General features: G+C 38.8%; 1 protein-coding gene and 1 long non-coding RNA gene across 7 annotated transcripts in view; both read left to right on the top strand.

Annotated features, from left to right (window-relative positions):
• The window catches only part of CHD2 (chromodomain helicase DNA binding protein 2), a 112092-nt gene that overhangs the window by 41623 nt on the left and 49993 nt on the right, over positions 1–20476 (top strand). For all 6 annotated transcript variants that reach the window (XM_061394299.1, XM_061394301.1, XM_061394303.1 and 3 more), the window contains 7 exons: positions 63–187; positions 3385–3601; positions 5388–5477; positions 6354–6544; positions 17033–17221; positions 18754–18916; positions 19249–19401. In XM_061394299.1, the coding sequence (XP_061250283.1) occupies positions 63–187; positions 3385–3601; positions 5388–5477; positions 6354–6544; positions 17033–17221; positions 18754–18916; positions 19249–19401 (1128 nt within the window). The remainder of the gene's footprint in view (positions 1–62; positions 188–3384; positions 3602–5387; positions 5478–6353; positions 6545–17032; positions 17222–18753; positions 18917–19248; positions 19402–20476) is intronic.
• LOC133234123 (uncharacterized) lies at positions 6551–8973 on the top strand. Its single transcript, XR_009732027.1, has 2 exons — positions 6551–8608; positions 8664–8973. It is a non-coding gene; the product is annotated as an uncharacterized LOC133234123 (long non-coding RNA).

Below are 20476 nucleotides of genomic sequence, written 5' to 3'. Positions count from 1 at the left end.
ACAGGTTAACATATGAAGAAGGTTTTCTTCATACCTGGTCTTTGTTCAATTCTGCATTTCAGGCCCTGAAGCAGAGACCACGATTTGTGGCTTTAAAGAAACAGCCGGCATATTTAGGAGGAGAGAATCTGGAGCTCCGAGATTATCAGCTGGAAGGTCTCAACTGGCTTGCTCACTCCTGGTGCAAGTACGTAGAAGATTATGTTTGATGTTTTCTCTACTGTTTCTGGCTGTTTAAGATGTTACATGCAAAGAATTACTCCTTTTTATTCCCTTCTTCAGGGGATCTTCCCAACCGAGGGATTGAACTTGGGTCTTCTGCATTGCAGGCAGATTCTTTACCATCTGAGCCACCAGGGAAGCCCCATTGTATATTATTATTGTTATTTGTCACTATGTCGTGTCTGACTCTTTTGGAATACCATGGACTGTAGCCCACCAGGCTCTTCTGTCCGTGGGATTTTCTAGAATACTGGAGTGGGTTGCCATTTCCTTCCCCCTGGGGATCATCCTGACCCAGAGATCGAACCCATGTCTCCTGGATTGGCAAGTGGATTCTTAGCACTGAGCACAAGGGAAGTCCATTGTATATTATAGAAAAAAAAATCATATATATATATATATGTGTGTGTGTGTGTGTGTGTATATATATATATGTATTTGATTAAGAGAAATCACTTCTGGGAATTTCCCTGTATGTGAAATTACCACTTTAGCCTGAAGTAAAAAGTACTTTGTTATTTAGTTATTGGGAGGGTAATAGCCAGCGACCTGTGTCATACTGTGTTATTCGTGAGCACAAATAGCAAGGTAATTTGCCCAAATCTTTGGTGTGGAAGGAATTATTCTAAGACGAGAGAAGATCTTTAATTTACATACTGGTGCTAAAGAGTCTTGTGATTCCCCTGCTCCCCAATTGCTGTACAGGCCATCCCATTTAGAGAAAGTTTTCTGACAGTTGAACTTGTGAAATTATCCTTCACTTTTTGTAATAAGATTACCATAGTCTTGGGAAAAAAGAAGAGAGATGAGACAATGAGGTTTAAAGGTACTTTGAGACTGTACTCATGAATTTTATTCACCAAGTTCAATTGCAGACTCAAGTATTCCCTAATTACTGTGCATTAGGAACCCATGTAGGCCTTGAGAATTTAATAGTGAACTAAGACAAGACAGGATTTCCCTGTCCTCATAGAACATACAGGGTGAAAAGTACCTTTTTAAACCCCCTCAAGGTGTTTTATTTGCAAATATGTAGTATATCCCTTGAAAAAGAATCCAAAGGTTTCCCCTCCTGTGTTTTCATCTTGCTTCTTCATGGTCCATGATGCCCACTGAGGTTGTTGGTACAATGAAAACAAACTGACGGGACGGGAGCAGGCCATTCTGCCATTTTTCTAGATCTTTCAGTTGCACATCAAATCTGGGGCTGGTCACTCCACACTTACGAAGCCTGCCTCTGAGGCTCTCAACAACTTGTACAGCGCAGTGATCATGGATGATTTCAAATTTGCCAGCGTAACCAGGCTTCTTCTTCAGGGTTAGAAGCCTGACAGTGGCTTTGGAGCGTGGTTTGATAGGCACCTGGCATTTGCCTCTTCTCCGCACTGTTGGTATTCCTGAGAGCGCCAGCCCGGACACCCATGTGCAGCATCACGGCGGCACAGAGAGGCGAAGGAGGGAGGGGAAGCACCTATGTCTGTCTGCACATTCCTTCCCCAGATGGCAGCTCTTAATTTCGTCAGTATTTGGTGGCAAAGCAAGAATTCTTACTTCAGAATAGACTACAGCTCCAAAGCAAAGACGTGTGAGCTGCTTTTCTCAATGCTGAAAAGATGGCTTTTCATTACAGAGATGCGTTTATGTGACTTTCCCAGTTGAGCCGTCTGTTTTTTCTCTTGTTAAAATTTATGTAATATTTAACATTCAGTGTAAGAAACAAAGATCTTGAGGTTCCATTCCTTTGACTGAGAATGGAGGTCTGAGGTAACTCCTGTTCTCGATTGCTGGAAGATTATTTTTGTTTCCGAGAATAGTGAGATGTGAGCTTCCTAAAGGACAATTACAAGCTCAGTGGAGCCTTAGAAGTTGTGTAACTAATCCTCTTGCTTTACACTTCAGGACACACTCTGTAGAGTCTTTAAACTCATTAATTCAGAACCAGCTGAAAAAGGCCCAGTTAGCTGCTGGGCCCTGGTTGTGGGAACCTTGCGTTAAGTAACATGCTGTTTTGGTCTAGTTCCAGAAAAACAGGCAGATCAGACCTCCTTTCATGTGTATAAATGGACAGTGGCAGTTTGCTAGGGAGAGGAAATGTTGGAGAAAATTAACCCTGTTTCCTCCCCAGTGGTGTGAAAAGGTGAGAGAAATAAGAGGGAAATCACTCAGGGATATCTTCTTGGTGAATTAAATGTCTTGTTTTTCTAATCAGTTAGTTGTCTTTAACTTGAGTATTAGTTTTTGTTCTCTCTGGTCCACTGATTAAGTGTGTATTATACATACGTAAACCTCCCGTGGCCTGATTTTCAAGAACCTTTTTATATTTTCAACCTTATGGCATATATGCATCCCTAGTTTCCTGCCAAATGGACTCTTTTCTATTTCCAGAACATATTTCCTAACTCTGGCTATTTTTTTAAGTTTAAATTAGCTCAAATTAATTAAAGTTTTTTCCTAGTATCTGGACAATCCTTTCCTATTAGCACCCTGTTGAAATCCTGCCTGTCCTCTAGAGCCGTCTGTCTCAAAAGTGTGGTCCAAGGAGTATACCCATATTACAGTGTATCCAGGAGTGCTTGTTAACAATACAGAGTTCTGAGCCCTTTTCCAGATATTCCGATTCAGCAGGTCTGGGGTAGGATTCAGAGATCTGATCTGCAGCCTACCCCTGCTAGATACTAGTATGTTTAAAGGAAGCTCTGTGCACCTGCGGCATGTAGGTCTGGAAAGTAGTGATTACAGCATTAAGCAGCCCAGTGGCAGGCAGTGGAATGGGTGGGCAGTCTGAACAAGGGCCCGTGACTGTCAGGCTGTAGGGCTCACCAGGATTGGGGTAGCCCGTCTGCCTCTGCCTTCTGCATTGATGGAGCCCAGGGCATGTGCTTTACACCTATTCCAAACCTGCCTTCTGTTATAAGAGGTAGATGGAAAGCGGCTCTTACAATAATCCAGACCTCGATTATACTTAGATTACTTGTTACCCTGCTGTCTTCTGACGCAGGAGACGATTGCAGAGGAGAGGAGAGACTTTTGAGGCTCAAAACCCCTGACTTGCTGAGGAATATCGTGAGGCCTTGATGCCTCTGCTGTTTGTGCATGTACTGTTTTGTTTGTTTTTTGTTGTGAACTGATGATCTTTTTGTTTTTATCTTTTTCTTTCTGCAGAAGTAACAGTGTAATCCTTGCTGATGAAATGGGCCTAGGAAAGACCATCCAGACCATATCATTCCTCTCCTACCTGTTCCACCAACACCAGCTGTATGGCCCCTTTCTTATAGTCGTCCCTTTATCCACCCTCACCTCATGGCAGAGGGAGTTTGAAATCTGGGCACCAGAGATTAACGTAGTGGTTTACATAGGTGACCTGATGAGCAGAAATACGGTGTGTAAACAAAAAGAATTGGGATAGAATCTGTGTTATAAATGTATTTTGGAAATTGACCTAAAGCTATTATAGTCTTTAGTAAATTGTGCTTCTGACACTGTGCTATGCCCCTGTTACTGGGAGATTTCTGTATCACAAAAACACAATTTTGATAGTCTTAAAAACGTATGCTTACTTTGTAAAGAAAAACAACAGCTATACATGAACGGGAATCTTTCCTAGTTGGATTGCAGTATTAAGTTTTTCTTCTTTCTTTTCTGTCGACTTTGAAGACCACTTAATTTACAAAGGATTATGCGATAGAGTTTACACCTTATGAAATGTTAGTAGTATTTGACAGGGATAGTACTGACAATACTTTAGTTCTTAGAATTTGTTTCCTAACTTTTAAAAAATGGGGCAGTTATATAACTTATAAGAAAGGAGTAAAAGGACGGTGAGCTATTTCAGAGCAGCAGACATGAGAATTATTTGTCTGATATCAAAGTTAACTTGAGCATCAGGAACTTGGAACACAGGGGCTTAAGTTTATCTTTGTTTGACAGATCTTTTCTTGGTAACGAGTAACATTTTTTATGGTACTGTGTGCCAGGCCCTGTGCTGGGTACTTCATATATATTACCTATAATCCTTATGATAGTCTTTAAAGTAGATGATATTCTTTCCAATCAACTGATGAAGGAAATTGACAGAGAGGTTAACACTTGGCCTCAGGCCAGCTGGACTGTGGCAGAGCTGGGGTTGGGACAAGGATGTGTTCAGTCCCAGACCTGGGCTTTTTCACCACTGGATGTATGTTGGAATGAACTGTTTCTAGGAAGTTGCTGATGGTTTCATTGAAATTGCCTAACCTAAACTCTGACAGATTTCTTTGCTCTAATTTTGAGTTTCTAAGTACATAATAGTTCCTCAGTTTGTTGATCCATCCGTTAACCATTAAAAAAGAAAATCTAGATTATGTAGAATTGCTTCAAACACCACTGCACTGAAAGGTGAGGGCAAAGAAAAAGAACTCTAAATAATTGTGGGGTCAGGTACACTTTGTTTTCTTCCCAGTACTCCTTTTCTTTGTTCTTCCTTCCCACTTGATGGTGATTTTCTCAAAAGCTCTCCTTGACCCATTCTCCATTCCTAACTTGATAACCAAACTGTAGGAGCTTTGTCATGGGCCATTGTGCTTGCTGGGTGTCCAGTTATGTACTTTGTACTTTTGTATGAATGTGTTAGTTTTTATGTTTCTTTGCATTGATGTTATTTTCATTCTTACTAGGTTGTATTTTAATCCTGTAAGCCTCCCTTTCCTCCTTATTGGGGGCCACATCTTACTGCTATATGATTAATGAAATTTCTGACCAAGTCAGAAGTTGGAATTTGTTTTATTTACTAATAAAAGTATGCCCTACCCAAAGAATAATCAAATTATATTTCCTTAAGAAAATTCTCCTTCTGGAAGATCTCTAGATAAGTTCAAGTCACCAGGGTTTAATTACTCATGAAATGCATTTTTTTCTCAAATGTATTGGGGTGGGGGAATATGGAGAGAAGACTGTTTGAATTCTGGCAATAAAGTTTTTGCTGCTCAGTAATAGATCTTTTAATTTTAACTTGTATTGCTCTGTACTTTGGTTGCTTAGATCAGTTTAGAATGTATTAGGTATTCATTAAGTTCTAATTAGATTTAATTTTTTATTTGGCATATTTTGTTGCATCTGTCATAAGACTTGGTGATTATATAGAAGGCTTAAAGTAGAAATTGTGTCTTAATTTCTATTTTCTCTTATAGATACGAGAATATGAATGGATTCACTCTCAGACCAAAAGGCTAAAGTTCAATGCGCTTATAACAACATATGAGATCCTCTTAAAAGATAAGGTGTGTAATTGGTAACCCAGGAGTGTAACTTGTCCAAATGGTGTGGTCTCTGCCTCCCCCTTGCCATGTTATTTTTCTGTTTTTATTTAAAAAAGCCAACAAATGAAGAACAGAAAATCCATGAAGAATGTTAAGGTTATATATATATAAAAAAACCCTAGAACCTTACAGTCGAATGGGACCTTGGGTCACCTAAGCCAATTGAATAAGACAGGATGAAAGGGGATTGAGGCCCACACCTGATAGGAGATTCTGGTCAGTCATTGGAAGCTGGTCTTGAGTGCCTCTCAGGCATTTGCCATCTTATTGTTAAGCACTTCTCCAGAACAGACGTTGTGAATGGTCTCTGTGAAGAGGACAGAAAAATGAAGCTCTTTAAATTATCTCCTTCTACCGTTACTATGAAATGTATGTGCCAAGTGATCCCATTGATGATGATAGGTGTAAGCAAGTTCAGCTTGTTTACAAGCTGTGGCTTGTAGTAGCTTGTGGCTCTTGGTGTTTCTGTGCTTTCAGGGTTGGGATGGAGAATAGGCAGAGAAGAATCTTAATTAAGGAGAGACTGCAAAATCATGAGTTTTGTTTTTGTGTTGTTTTTGCCCAGCATACCAGTTTTTATGTTTTTGCTTTGAGGCATGCAGCGATACCTGAAAGACCCCCTGTAGGTTTTAGAGGATGACCTGCTGTTTAGCGTAAACACCAGTCTGGCAGCTAAGAGAATAAACAGAAGAGTCTTACGTACTTTTAAGTCAGTGAAGAATAAATGTTTCTGTGTAAACCTTTGTGATGGTATTTGTACAGAGATGATTAACACTTGAAAGTATTTTTAGGTTCCCTTCTGACCTGGTGGCTCGTTCTGTTTTGTTTTTACTTTAGACTGTGCTGGGCAGTATTAACTGGGCCTTTCTGGGAGTGGATGAAGCCCATCGGTTGAAGAATGATGACTCTTTATTGTATAAAACTCTGATTGATTTCAAGTCCAACCATAGGCTCCTGATTACGGGGACCCCTCTTCAGAATTCCCTCAAAGAGCTCTGGTCCTTGCTGCACTTTATTATGCCGGAGAAGTAAGCTCCTTCCTATGTATTTCAAAAGATGCTAGAATGTCTGAAATGCCAATGCTTTTTAACTTTTTTAGCAGACCTTAGGGAAAACAGATGGCATGGTCTGGGGAAAGCAAAGCATGGAACTGAGGCAGCAATAAAAGTGTGAAATGTTTTATAACAAATGATAGAAAGCTCAGAAATCAGTCTGTTAAGGAAGAAAGCATGTTGTCTACCAAGCATTTGAATTGTTTAATGCTTTGGAGGAAATAGTTGATAAATAGAAAACATTTCATACCTTCTCCCAGTAGCTATAAGGTCATCAATATAATTGGAATGGCGTATACAAGGTATACAATCTGAAAATAAAATATCCTAAATCTAAGCTTTTGATAGTAAAAGCATCAACTTGAGATTTGTTACAATTACCTATTTAAAGAATTGTGGGATGTCTTTACTGAAAAGATTTTTGTGGGAGAGATGGTATGTACATTTCATAAAACTTTAAAATTATCCAATGGTGTTTGATGATACTTGCAATCTAAATTGTTACCCTAATGTGGAATACCCTACTCAGCATCTGACCCATCTTAGCATTTTCTCCACCACTAATTGTGCTCCAGCCATTCTGGCTATCTTCTGGTTCCTTTAACAAGCCAAGCATTGCTATTCTTTTCTTTATTTTATTTTATTATTGTTTTTAGTTGATTGATGATTGGTTTACAATGTTGTTTTGATTTTTGTCATATGTCAACATGAATTAGCCACAGGTGTACATATGTCCCCTCCCTCCCACCTCTCACCCGTTCCCCGCTCTAGGTTATCACAGAGCCGCAGTTTGGGTTCCCTGAGTCATACAGCACGTTCCCATTGGCCGTCTATTTACGAATGTTGGTGTGCACGCCTCCATGCTGCTCTGCATTCATCCCACCCTCTTCTGCTTCTTCCCACCTTTGTCCATAAGTCTCTTCTCTCTGTCTGCCTCTCCATTGCTGCTCTGTGAACAGATGCGTCAGTACCTTCCTTCTAGATTCCGTGGATATGTGTTAATATACGATATTTGTTTTTCTCTTTCTGGCTTACTCCACTCTGTACAGTAGGCTCTAGGTTCATCCACCTCATTAGAACTGACTCAGATGTGTTCCTTTTTATGGGCATTGTGTGTGTGTACCACAGCTGCTTTATCCGTCTGTTGATGGACGTCGGGGCTGCTTCGGTGTCTTGGCTGTTGTAAACAGTGCTGCAGTGGACACTGGGTCCGTGTGTCTTTTCGGGTTTGGGTTTCCTCGGGGTATGTGCCTAGCAGTGACACTGCTGGTCACATGGTGGCTTTACTCCTGCTTTTAAAGGAACCCTCGTGCCATCTCCCACAGTGGTGTGTCAGTTGACATCCCACCCACGGCGCTGGAGGGCCCCCTTCTCTCCACACCCTCTCCAGTACTTGTTCGTGGATTCTTTGATGATGGCCATTCTGTCTGTGGTGAGGTGATCCCTCATTGTGGTTTTGATTTGCATTTCTCTAATAATGAGTGATGTTGAACATCTCTTCATACGTTAATTGGCCATCTGTATGTCTTCTTTGGAGAAATGTCTGTTCAGATCTTTCTGTCCACTTTTTGATTGGGTGGTTTGTTTTTCTGGTATTGAGTATTGTATGAGCTGCTTGTATATTTTGAAAATTAATTCTTTTGTCAGTTGTTTCATTTGCTATTACTTTCTCCTATTCTGAGGGTTGTCTTTTCACTTTGATTATAGTTTCCTTTGCTGTGCAAAAGCTTTTAAGTTTAATTAGGTCCCATTTAATTATTTTGTTTTTATTTCCATGATTCTAGGAGGTGGGTCATAAAGGATCTTGCTATGATTTATGTCACAGTGTTCTACCTATGTTTTCTTCTAAGAGTTTTACGGCTTCCGGTCTTAAAATTAGGTCTCTAATCCATCTCGAGTTTATCCTTGTGTGTGGTGGTAGGAAGTGCTCTATTTCGTTCTTCGATCCATCTCGAGTTTATCCTTGTGTGTGGTGGTAGGAAGTGCTCTATTTCGTTCTTTGATCCATCTCGAGTTTATCCTTGTGTGTGGTGGTAGGAAGTGCTCTATTTCGTTCTTCGATCCGTCTCGAGTTTATCCTTGTGTGTGGTGGTAGGAAGCGCTCTATTTCATTCTTTTGCACATAGTTGTCCACGTCTTCCAGTGCCACTTGTTGAAGAAACTGTCCTTTCCCATTGTATATTCTTGTCTCTTTTGTCAAAGATAACCTGCCCATATATGTGTGGGTCCAAGCATTGCTATTCTTTTTGTCTGGAATATTCTTTCTCCTCATCTTCAGAGGGGAAGTCACTTATTAATACCTTTGCCTTACCTTACATGACCAGCAAACCTGAAATTCCTTATTGGACATGCTTATCTTCCACACCCCGTTTCATTTTCTATATGTCACCTTCCCCCCCCCCCCCCATTTATTTCCTCACTGATCCTGTGCCATTAAATTATGCATTTAGAAGTAGCAGGGATCTTGTTTGTTTATTCATCTGTGGTCCACAGACCTAGAATAGTACGTGGCATACAGTAAACAGTTCAATTAAGAATTGTCAAGTTAATAGATGAAGCGCCACTTTTTTTTTTTTTTTTTTAATTTGGAGAAGACTTGAGTGCTTACTCTGTGCCATAAACTGAGCACAGCATGTTTTGGACAGCCTAAGGAAATAGCTTATGGGAATATAATGTATGTACCATAGAATGTGGTACGGGAGATGTCAAGGGACAGGGAGGCCTGGCGTGCTACAGTCCATGGGGTCGCAACGAGTCAGACAGACTGGATGACTGAAAAACGGCAACAACCGTGGAATGTACCATTTTAAGTATACAAGTCAATTTTTTTTTTTAAGTAAATTTATAGAATTGTGCAGCCATCCCCACAGTCTACCTTTAGAATATGTTCCTCACCGCAAAAAATTCCTTCTTGCCTGTTTGTAGTTAATCTCTGCTTCAACTTCTAGCTTTAGGCAGTCACTAAACAGTTTTCATCTCTAGAGATGTACCTTTTCTAAAAATTTCATCTAAATTGAATCCTAATAAGTAATCTTTTGTTTTTGGCTTCTTTTACTTAGCATAATTATTTTGAGATTCGCCCATGTTATAGAATTTATAGAATTTATTAGGAGTTATTCTCTTATTATGGAGTCATATTCCATTCTATACACCAGTTGATGGATGTTTGGGTTGCTTCAGTTTGGGGCTATTTTGTTAATGACTGTATACATGGGAGTGGAATTGCTGCGTTATTCATAAAGTATATATTTAACTTCTTAAGAAGCTACCGGCTGTTTTCCAAAGAGACTCTACCTTTTTACATTCCCATCAGAAATGTTGGAATTTTTTCATTTCTATCATTGCTGATACTTGGTGTATTGTCAGTCTTTTGGATTCCAGCATTCTGGTGGGCAAATAGTGGTATCTCATTGTGTTTTGACTTGCGTTTCTATAATGACTAGTAGTGCTGAACATCTCTTCATGTGTTCATTGGCCATTAGTGTACCTTTGGTCGTATGTCCGTTCAGTCTTCCACCCATTTTTAAGTTAAATTGTTTACCTTGTTGTCCTTTGTGCTTGGACGTGGGGTATCTTTTGTTGTGTTCCAACATATTCCTGTCAATGGTTGTTCCACAGCTTGTTGCGATTTTGGTGTTCTCACAGGAAAAGATGAGTGCACATCCTTCTACTCCGCCATGTAGCAGCACCCTTAATGAGTTGAAGAGGTTTTTAATTTTTTAAAAGTGGTCTAGATGGAAGTTCTTTATTAGACTCACATCTTCTCTTAAGGCTGTAGTACCTCATTTCTCCAGTGTAGGTAGATTCCTTTTATTTCTTTCTTACTGTATTGGCTAGAATTTTCCATGTTGAGTAGAGTTGGTGGGAGTAGGCTGTTGCAGGATTTTTGTTAGGTACCCTTTATAAGGTTGAGGAAATTTTCTTGTGCTCCTGGTTTTTGAAGAGTTTTTACGAGCTCTTGAGTTGTGTTGGATTTTGTCATGTGTTGCTCTTCTGTGCCTGTGGAGGTGACCATGTGATATCTGTTCTGTATTCCACCCGTGTGGTATAGAGCATTAGTTACCTTTTGGCTATTGTCAGTCTTTCATTCCTGGGATAAATCTGACTTGGTCGTAATGTTGAATCCTTTTTCTGTTTCTGGATTCAGTTTGCTAATACTTTGTTAAAGATTTTTCCATTTTTGTTCCTGAGGTACCTAGTTTTTTTGTTTTTTGTTTTAGTGATGTCTTTCTTTCTGGCTTTGGTATCAGGATCATAGAATGAATTGTATAGTATTCCCTCCTTTATTTTCTGAAACAATTGGTTAAGATTTGTATTACTTTTAAAAATATTTGATAGGATTCGCCAGTGTTGCCTTGTGAGCTTTGGCTTTTCTTTGTGAGAAAATTTTTAATGAGTATTTCCATTTCTAGTTATAGGTCTGTTCAGGTTTTCTGTTTCATCTTGACTTTGTTTTGTTAATTTGTGTTTAAGAATTAGTGTATTTCATCTAAATTGTTTTGTTTGTTGGCATAAAGCTAGTATTTCCTAATAATCCTTTTAATTTTTTAAGAATCAATACTGATCTAAGTAATACTTTGATTATGGTAATTTGTGTCTTATCTCTTGGTCTTTTTATAATAGGTAAAAGTTATCAATATTAGGGATGTTTTCAAAGACAGCAGCTTTGGAGGTTATTGGTTTGTTTTGTTTTTTCTATTTAGAATTTCATTTATTTCCACTCTCATTTTTATTATTGTCTCCCTGTGCTTTTCATTTAGTTTTCTTGTTTTCTATTTTCTTAAGATGGAAGCTTAGATTATTGATTTAAGATCTTTTCTTCCTTTTCCCAATATAGGTACTTAAAGATACAGATTCCCTCCCTGTACTGCTATAGCTGCAGCCCGTAAATGTTGCTATCTTCTGTTTTTGTTTTAATTCATTTTCACCTGTTTTTGAATTGCTCTTTTGATTTTTTCTTTTGTACATGGGTTTCTTTTTTTTAAAAAATGATTTGTAGTTTACTTCTGTCTTAGAGCACATGCTTTAAATGAACTATTTGTTATAGTCTAGTATGTTTTTTATTTTTGAGGATATTCCATGTATACTTGAAAAATGTTTATTCGGCCTTTGCTGGGTAGAATTCTGTGTCTGTTCAGTCACCTTTGTTAACAGTCTCCTACGTATCTTGCCGACCCCATGTGTAGTAGTTCTATCAGTAATTGAGTGAAGTGTTTTAATATTTAACTACAGTTGTTGAATGACCTACTTCTTTCAGTTCTGTCAGTTAGGGGGTTCTGTTGTTAGATGTGTGCACATTTATGTTGGGTTGACCAAAAGTTCATTTGAGTTTTTCCATAACATCGTACAGAAAACTCTAAATGAACTTTTTGGCCAAACCAGTATTTGTTGTTTGTTTCTGATGTATTGACCTTGTTACCATTATAGCACGGCCCTCCTCATCTCCAGTGCTGCTTCTCGCTCTCTGGGTCTGCTTTGATCTCTAGCTCCTCAGCCCTCTCCTGACGACTGTCTGCACAGTGTACTGCTTCCATTGGTTACTTTCGCCCTGTATCTTTCTTTAAGATGTGGCTCCTGTGGACAGCATATAGTTGGATTTTCCTTCTTCTCTAGTAAGATAATGTCTGCCTTTTGATTGGAGTACTTAGTTCATTCACATTTAGTAGAATTATTGATATGGTTGGATTTATGTCTGTTTTGTTTTCCCTCTATATGTCTTATTTCTTTTTTGTTCCTTTGCTTTTTTCTTTGCTGACTTCTTTTGTTTCAACAAATAGTTTTTAGTGGTTGCTCCAAGGTGTTTAGTGTATACATCTTACCAAAATATTCTTAAAATTAATACTGATTTAATTCTGGTAAAATATAGCAACTTTTCTGCAGTATAGCTCTGTTTTCTCCTCCTTCATTGTTTTAAACCCAAGAATACAGTGATAAAATGATTGCTTTATTCAGGCTTGTGTTTGAAGGAAATTAAGAAAAGAGAAAATATATTTATACAGTCTTACTTACCATTTTACTTTATCATCTTTTAGTGATCTTCATTTCTTCTTGTGCAGTTAAGTTGCCGTCAGGTGTCACTTTAGCCTGAAGGGCTCTATTTAGTATTTCTTGTAAAGCAGGCCTTCTACCCACAAATTCTGTCTTCATTTGTCTGTGCTGTTCTCTTTTCACCTTTAGTTTTGAAGAATAGTTTAAGACTCCTCAGAAGACAGAGAAGCTTGACTGCTCTGATTATGCTCTTACTACAGCAGTTTTAGAAAAGGCTTAGACTATTTCCTTTTTTTGAAGGCATCCTCACTATAGTATACTTGTGAGAGAGGAGGCCCCCCTCTATACCCCTCCTTCCTCTGCCTTCTCTTGGAACAGAGTTTCTTAACCTCAGCACTGTTGACATTTTGGGCTGGATAATTCTTTTTTTGCAAAGTGGGGGGTGGCTCTCCTTTGCATTTTATGGTGTTCAGCATCCATGGCCGCTACCTACTCCATGCCAGGAGTGATCCCCCTTCCTCAGTTGTGACAACCAAAAATGTCTCCAGACATTGCCGAGTGTACCCCAGAGGGGTGAAGTCACCACCTTGAGAAGCACTACTTGAGAGAGTTCCTGCTGCCTCCCCGCATTGCCCGTTCTGCCATCCTTCCCCCTCTCCCCAGTCTCATTGCTGATCTTTCGCCTGTCCCATTTGCTGCTCACCTGCTCCTCTGCTCCTCCGACAGAGCTCTGTAAGTCAATAGCAGCCACCTTTTTGAGGAGGGAGGCAGTTTCCCCCTTCTCTTTTTAAACATTCTATTGTCCATTCTGTAATGAATACCCTGTCCGTCATGTATTAGCAGAAGCCCATGTTTTTATACAGTGTGTTTTTCAAAATGTGCGTGCTATAAAACAGATGATGAATGAAAGTTTAGAAACAGTGGGGGTATCACTTATTAGTGATCTTTGTTTTCTGAAATGGATAAGAGAATTTTCAAGTATATTAGAGTTTTCATATTGTTTTCTTGTATCTGACTATTGATATACTGTGTATGTTTAGCCTCAGATTGTAGTGAGAATATGCCGCCTTAGATGATGAAAAATGTGTCTCATATCATATGGTTAATAACTGGATAGACTGAGATCGATATGTCTCATATCATATGGTTAATAAGTGGATAGACTGAGGCCAATCTCTGGTCTTCTGTGACCCAGGCCCATGTCTTTAAACTTCAAATTCTAAAGAGAAATAGTGCATTCTTCATAGCACCATAGAGATGAAGTAGAAGTATTCTGCATAGTAGGAACCTTGAGGCCTGTGGGAACTTATGTGCTCATTTTCTAGAGAAAGAAACGTGATGCTTAGTTTCCTCCAGTGAATGGCTAGCTAAGATTTGTCCTTTTGTTCTTGGCTAGCGAGGTGGATGGTAGGGATTTTGACTCCTAAATGGTCATAATTAATTTTTTGATGCTCTTAAGCAACTGCAGCATTCCACCCAGCATGGGCTACATTTTGGGAAAAAAGTTTTATGTTTTTGTTTTTATAACTGAAGAGAGGAATTTTGAATTACTTTTTTCCACTAGAGATGATCATTCAGTTAGTGTTTGCCAAAGTTTTCCATGTGGCCAGTTGGGTAATTATTGGAGGGTGGATTGGAGTTAAGGGATGTACTTTGTGTATGTGTGTGTATGCGTGTGTGTGTATCAGCATGTGTATGTGTAAGAGAGCTTTTTCTCTGTAAACTTTGTTTTTAAAACATTATTATTTTCAGACATTTAAAAAAATCATTTTTCACGAAGGTGTATGTGTAAGAAGGAAATCCATTAGTTAAGGAGTTTAGATTTTCCTTTATTTCCATCTGAACTTGCTGTGTGGACAACAAATCCTGTATTTCCCCCTACCCTTTGTGGTAGGTCCTGAGGTTCATTACGGCTCTCTACAACCGTGTGTTCCTTTTAGGGAAGTGATCCGCTGAAGAAACGTCATTGTACAGAAGAGAGGTTTACTCACATAACTTCCGGACTTTCCCTTCCTCAGCTGTGATAGGCCATTGTTCTCAGCATCCAAAAGTTACTGTTCTTTTTAACCAGCTGAGATGGCATTTCCTTTGTGCAGAGTCGATCCAGTCGCCTTTTCTGCATAGCGACTCTGACCAGGAGCCCACCCTTACTGTCTATGGTTACTACCCTTACTAGAGACACATATCATTGAGCCACTGTGTTCTGTATGTAGTGTTTTTGCAAAGTATGGGGCTTGCTTTTAAAGCGAGAAAGAGCTACGACTACATCAAAGAATTCAGCGTATACACATAATCATGTGCAAATGTGTATTTCATACCCACCCTACAAAATAACTTAGTTTGATAGAGTATTTTCGGAGATTTTCACCTCTTAGTGTTTTGTTGTTGTTGTTTTGCTTCTGCTGTCTAGTCCAGTCTGTGAATTTTTTTGCACTTTTCCTTTCACATATTTATCACAGGACTTCTAGTATACTGTTCTCCCTGCTTTGATTTAATTTTCTTCTTTGTTGTTCCTCATTAGAGTGAGCTTCTGTTTATGCAAAATCCCAAGGTCTGGAAAATGCAGAATTGTTTCTACTTCGGTGAGAGGCATATGTTAAATAAATACAGAAGTTGATTAACAGAGGAATAGTTAAAATAGTGACTCTATAGGCTGTGATGTGGTATCATTATAAGTTCACCATGATGACGGTATACCTTTTATATCCATGGTATTACAAACTGACAGTTGTCCACTGCATGGACCAGCACATTTTTCTTAAAGAACTTGGTAGTCAACATTTCAACTAGGCATATGGTCTCTGTCACAACTACTCATCTGCTGTATAGACAGAAAGCAGCCATAGGCAGTTTGTAAATAACTTAGTATATATCTAAGAAATAATATCTCATACTAACTTTTTTAATGCAATAAGAATACACTAGGTGGGTGAAAATACTTGTTGCCTAAAACAGTAGGAGCAGTAAGTCTTGTTTTAAAAAAAAGTTTATTAAGTTTTTAGACTAGTGTAGTTTTAATTAAAATGTGTTAATGTGAATTAAAACATTCCCTTGAAATTATTTATCTCCCAGCTCTTCAGAAAGTAGCCTGATGTATAGGAATGGTCTTTCATTTCCAGTTGCCTCATACATTTTGCGTTGAGATGCTGTTGAGATACCTCATTTTTTACATTGTTCCTTTTAATCCTCTTATCAGTTTTAATTCTTCAATTTATGTTCTTATTTTTCATAGCAGTATGGCAGAATACAGTGTGCCTTCGGTTTGTCGAGGGAGAAGCTTTAATGGTATTCTCAGATCGCTACCTCTAAAGGTTGTTTTCTCTGCCTCTCTGAACGTGGTTGTTTCAGGCATTGCCAGGTGTCACTGGGCTTGAAACTGATGCTCCTGGTGCCTGATGGCATGCTTGGCCGTTCCTGAGATCAGAAATGGCAGCAGACAGTTAACATCCTTGTGCCCAGAGGCAGTGCTGGCATTTGACTTTCTCTCTTATCAGAGATCTCATTACATGGTAGCTCTAGGTAGTGTCAAGTCCTGAGTTTATAATTCCGGGACTTGGCTGACCTCAGCACAGCAGGGCCTCATCTCACCCACTGAGCTTCAGTCTGTACACAGAACTAAGCAGCTTCTTCCAAGTGCTTTCTTGGCTTTCATTTGGCAAGTCAGCAAGCTTATATTTTTCTAAGCCCCATGAAAGAAACTTTTTTCAATTTTTATTTTTGAAAGAGCTTTGATCATAGTGTCCCATACTGAATTTCTGCCACAGGTCCTTTAGTGATTGAAAGATGGTTGAATTAATATTTACACAGGAGAAACTTTGATCTGTAGAGTCCAGGCAGAATTTGTTATGGGTGACTTGTTTTTAAATTTCATTGATAAATTTTGTGCCTCCAAGTTCTGTTAGTATTAAATTTGTATCACTTACATCATTCTTCTTGTCTGGGGGTTGTTGTGTGGTTGATTGTCATTGTGATCTATTAACTTTTAAATCTGTGGGCAGTAAGGATGACTGATGGAAACGATATAGTTTTTACATTTGGTGATACCACCACTAATTATTCTTTTATCTCTGAATATTGTTTTCCCTGTAAATTGCAGCTTATTAAATGATAGCTTATGATTAATTTTCTGCCTAACATTTTATCACAATAACTTGTTACTTATGTACTAATTGCATGATTTACTGAAATATTTTGTGAACCCTGGATCCAGTCTCAGAATTGGAAACCTGCTATTATCCAGTATAGACTTATGAAATTGTTTCAGTTGATTTTTCCTTGCCTTTTGTTTTCCCTGCTCTTATATTCAAGAGCTAGTGAAAGATAAAATTTATTTATCCTTATAGGGAAGATTCATTTTTTTTAACGGACTTTTTTTTTTTTTTCTAGTTGGTTCCTTAAAAAAGAAATTTTAATTGGGAAAAAAAATTTTTTTTTTTTTCTGTGTAATTGAGTAACACTGTTCTGTTTTATCTCTAGGTTTGAGTTCTGGGAAGATTTTGAAGAAGACCATGGGAAAGGGAGAGAGAATGGCTATCAGAGTCTTCATAAGGTGCTAGAGCCTTTCCTTCTCCGAAGAGTGAAGAAAGATGTGGAGAAATCTCTTCCTGCCAAAGTGGAACAGATTCTCAGAGTGGAGATGTCAGCCCTTCAGAAACAGTATTACAAGTAAGTCATTGGCTGAGTCAGGCCCAACTGGGATTAAGATCAGTGCCAGGAACACATGAGAGAGAGAACTGACAGGTAAACTGCCTTTTTTAGTGAAGTCTCAACACAGATTTAAATAGCAGTTTATTTGTGGTCGGAGAGAGGGAAATTTATTTTTAAGGAATTGCTTTGTTTAATTGTGTTGATCATTACTAATAGTTAACAGAGCTCCAAAGCCAAAACTGCCAAGTCTGGCCTGTTCAAAGACCTGCCTTCATTCTTGTCTCCTCCATTCCAGTTTCTCTTCTCCTTAGGTAATGATTACTGTTATATTTAAAAGTCTTAGTGTTTATCTTTCCTTTATTTTTAATTTTTAAAATAGAAGCAGATACACGCTAGCTTCTTCGGGCCTTTTGTCTTCTTATACAGATGGTAGCACACTGTGCAGTTTTCTGTACCTTACTTTTTTCACTTACTGATGCCAGACAGCTGTGCTGGGAACACTCCACAGTGGTGTACAGAGGCAGACAGCCCTTCCTTTTTACAACCGCATAGTGGATCTGTGGAAAAGTTTGTTACTAGTCCCCTAGTGATGGACATTTGGATAGTTCCAAATCTTAACTTTTATAAATAGTGCTGTAGTCTTTGAGCCATCCCTCTTTGAGATGGGTTCCTAAAACATGTGATTGCTGAAAGCGTAAAGAAATTTCACAGTGCAGAAGAAAAGTGCTTCTCATATTTTGGGGTTTGTGGTTAGAGCTTATTTGGATATGTGTGAATGTTCACGCACCCCGTCCTCCCTTCTTTCCAAACTGAGTTGTAAAACACACTCATCATGAGCACCATATTCTGTAAAACTCCCTTTTACACAATTTAAATGGATATGTAGCTTCTGTCTTTGATACATCTCATTTATTTAACTGATTTTCTAATTTGTGATAGCTTAATTTCCACTTTTATACTATATTAAAGACAGCTTCAGTGACAGTCATTGTTTATGTGAAATATATAAATGAAATATATGTTCTAGTATATATATATATATATATATTTTTTTTTTTTTTTTTTTGCCTTGGCTTTCTAAAAAAAAAAAGTACTTCCTTTCAATTGGAGGATATTGTGTTTGTCTCTGCCATACATCAACATAAATCAGTCATAGGTATACATATGTCCCCTCCCTCTTGAATCTCCCTCCTACCTCCCACCCTATCCCATCCCTATAGGTTGTCCCATAGCACCTTAATCATTGAGCTCCCTGCATCATACATCAGTTTTTTTATTGTTATTATCCTCTCTTAATATTCCTGTGCTCAGCCAGGTTGAATATTCCTGTGCTCAGCCAGGTTGAATACCTGATAGAATGTTGAATGGTCTGACTCTGGAGGTGTGTGAGGGCTCCTGCTGAGGTGGCAGAAGGTAAAGCGCCCTTCCTCGCCTTTTCAGTTCCCCTCTGCCCCCATGCCCTCAGTCATAGTGTTTCCTTTTATAATCTTCTGGTATGCCCTGTTCTCTTCCTTTGCATCTGATAATACCATTATTGTCTTACTTTGCAGATGGATTCTGACCAGGAATTACAAGGCTCTCGCCAAAGGAACAAGAGGCAGCACATCTGGCTTCCTTAATATTGTGATGGAACTGAAGAAATGCTGCAACCACTGTCACCTGATTAAGCCCCCTGAGGAAAACGAAAGGGAAAATGGACAGGAAGTTCTTCTGGTGTGTGCCTACCTTGTTTGTAATTAGTTTCTTAAGGACAGTTTAATTTCTGTAGATGCTTTTACTCAAAACACTCCTTTTCCTCCCTGATGGCTCTTCAAGGAGCATCAAAAGAAGCTTTAAAAACAGGTGAGGAAAACCAAATAGCTAGGAAAAATCTGGAAAGTATATTGTCACAGATACCAGGTAAAGAGCATTTTAGGAATTGCTTGTCAGTTAGATTGCAGAAGGCTTCCAGAAGCTTTAAGATGATTTTAAAAATATGAACTCTTAGAGGTGAAGGGCAGATTGAAGTATCCTTTTGATCATGATCGTGTCTTTTCGTTCTTCAGTCCCTGATCAGAAGCAGTGGGAAGCTGATTCTATTAGATAAACTGTTGACAAGACTTCGAGAAAGAGGAAACAGAGTCCTTATCTTCTCTCAGATGGTGAGGATGTTGGATATCCTGGCTGAGTACCTGACTATTAAGCACTACCCTTTCCAGGTAAGGATGCTCGGTACTTAGGGTCTCTCCCTTCCTCCCTCCCTCCCTCCCTCTTGGGTTGTATGCTTTGCTTGTTAAATTATCCTCAGGTAGAAAACAAAGAGTTTTCTTGTTTGAAACAAATTGAGATTAAGAGTCCAGGAGGGTCTTAATTTTACTTTTGTAAAATTAAGAGTTTTCGTCTTCATTCATTAATCTCCAGTAAGATTAGGAGAAAAATAAGGAGGAAGAAGGAGTTTCTTTAGCATAATATTTTTCTGCATGTTAGACAATAAAAAAACAAAAACTTATCTGTAATCTGTGTATAGGCATGTGTGCAATTTATTTGGCCTAACATTATTACATAAGTTTTTTCTTTAGTTTTGGATGAACTAATGCAGTTAGGCTGATATTGAAGATACTTGAAGCTAGTGATTCTAAGAAGACCAAGCTTTAAAACTCAGTGCAGATTGTCTTTCAGAGTACCCTGAAAGGCCTAGTTAACATCCATAATACCTGGTGTGGTCTTTCAGCAGCTGTCTTGATACTGTGGTTATTATCAGAAATAGCACAGCAGAAAGAGTCAGTGATCTTTCAGTACATCTGATCCCTGGCTGCTTTCAGGTCTGGCTCATCATTTGGCATCAGTGAAATAAGATGTTACTTTTTTCTCTAGGGAGTGAGTAGTCTGGTGTCTGCTTAGGTTATCATGCCTGTTGCCTTCGCTTAGTGAGAATACTAAAAAGAGGGCATTTGGGTTTTCTGATTTCAAGACTTATCTTTGGGTCAGGGCTGTCAGGTAGACTTGGTAGTCAGAAAGAAGAAAGGGGGTTCCCACATGTGATTCTGCCTGTGTTAAGGTGGCTCTGGGTTTGGTGGGCAGAGCGCTGAGCTGTGGGTCCTTCCAGATCCCGCCCCGCCCCGCCACTGATGACTGGCTAGCGGACAACATCTGTCTGGTCGGTTTTGCCCTCTGTAAAATGAGATAGTTTGTCTCAAGTGGTGATTAAGGGGCAGCAATATTAAAATGATTTTAAAGAGTGAGAAATGCTTTATATACAGTGTACAGGTAGTAATTCTTCAGTATCCACATGTT

The sequence above is a fragment of the Bos javanicus genome, chromosome 21, assembly GCF_032452875.1.
Source record: "Bos javanicus breed banteng chromosome 21, ARS-OSU_banteng_1.0, whole genome shotgun sequence".
Classification (NCBI taxonomy): domain Eukaryota; kingdom Metazoa; phylum Chordata; class Mammalia; order Artiodactyla; family Bovidae; genus Bos; species Bos javanicus.
This window is presented reverse-complemented; position numbering and strand designations above follow the sequence as displayed.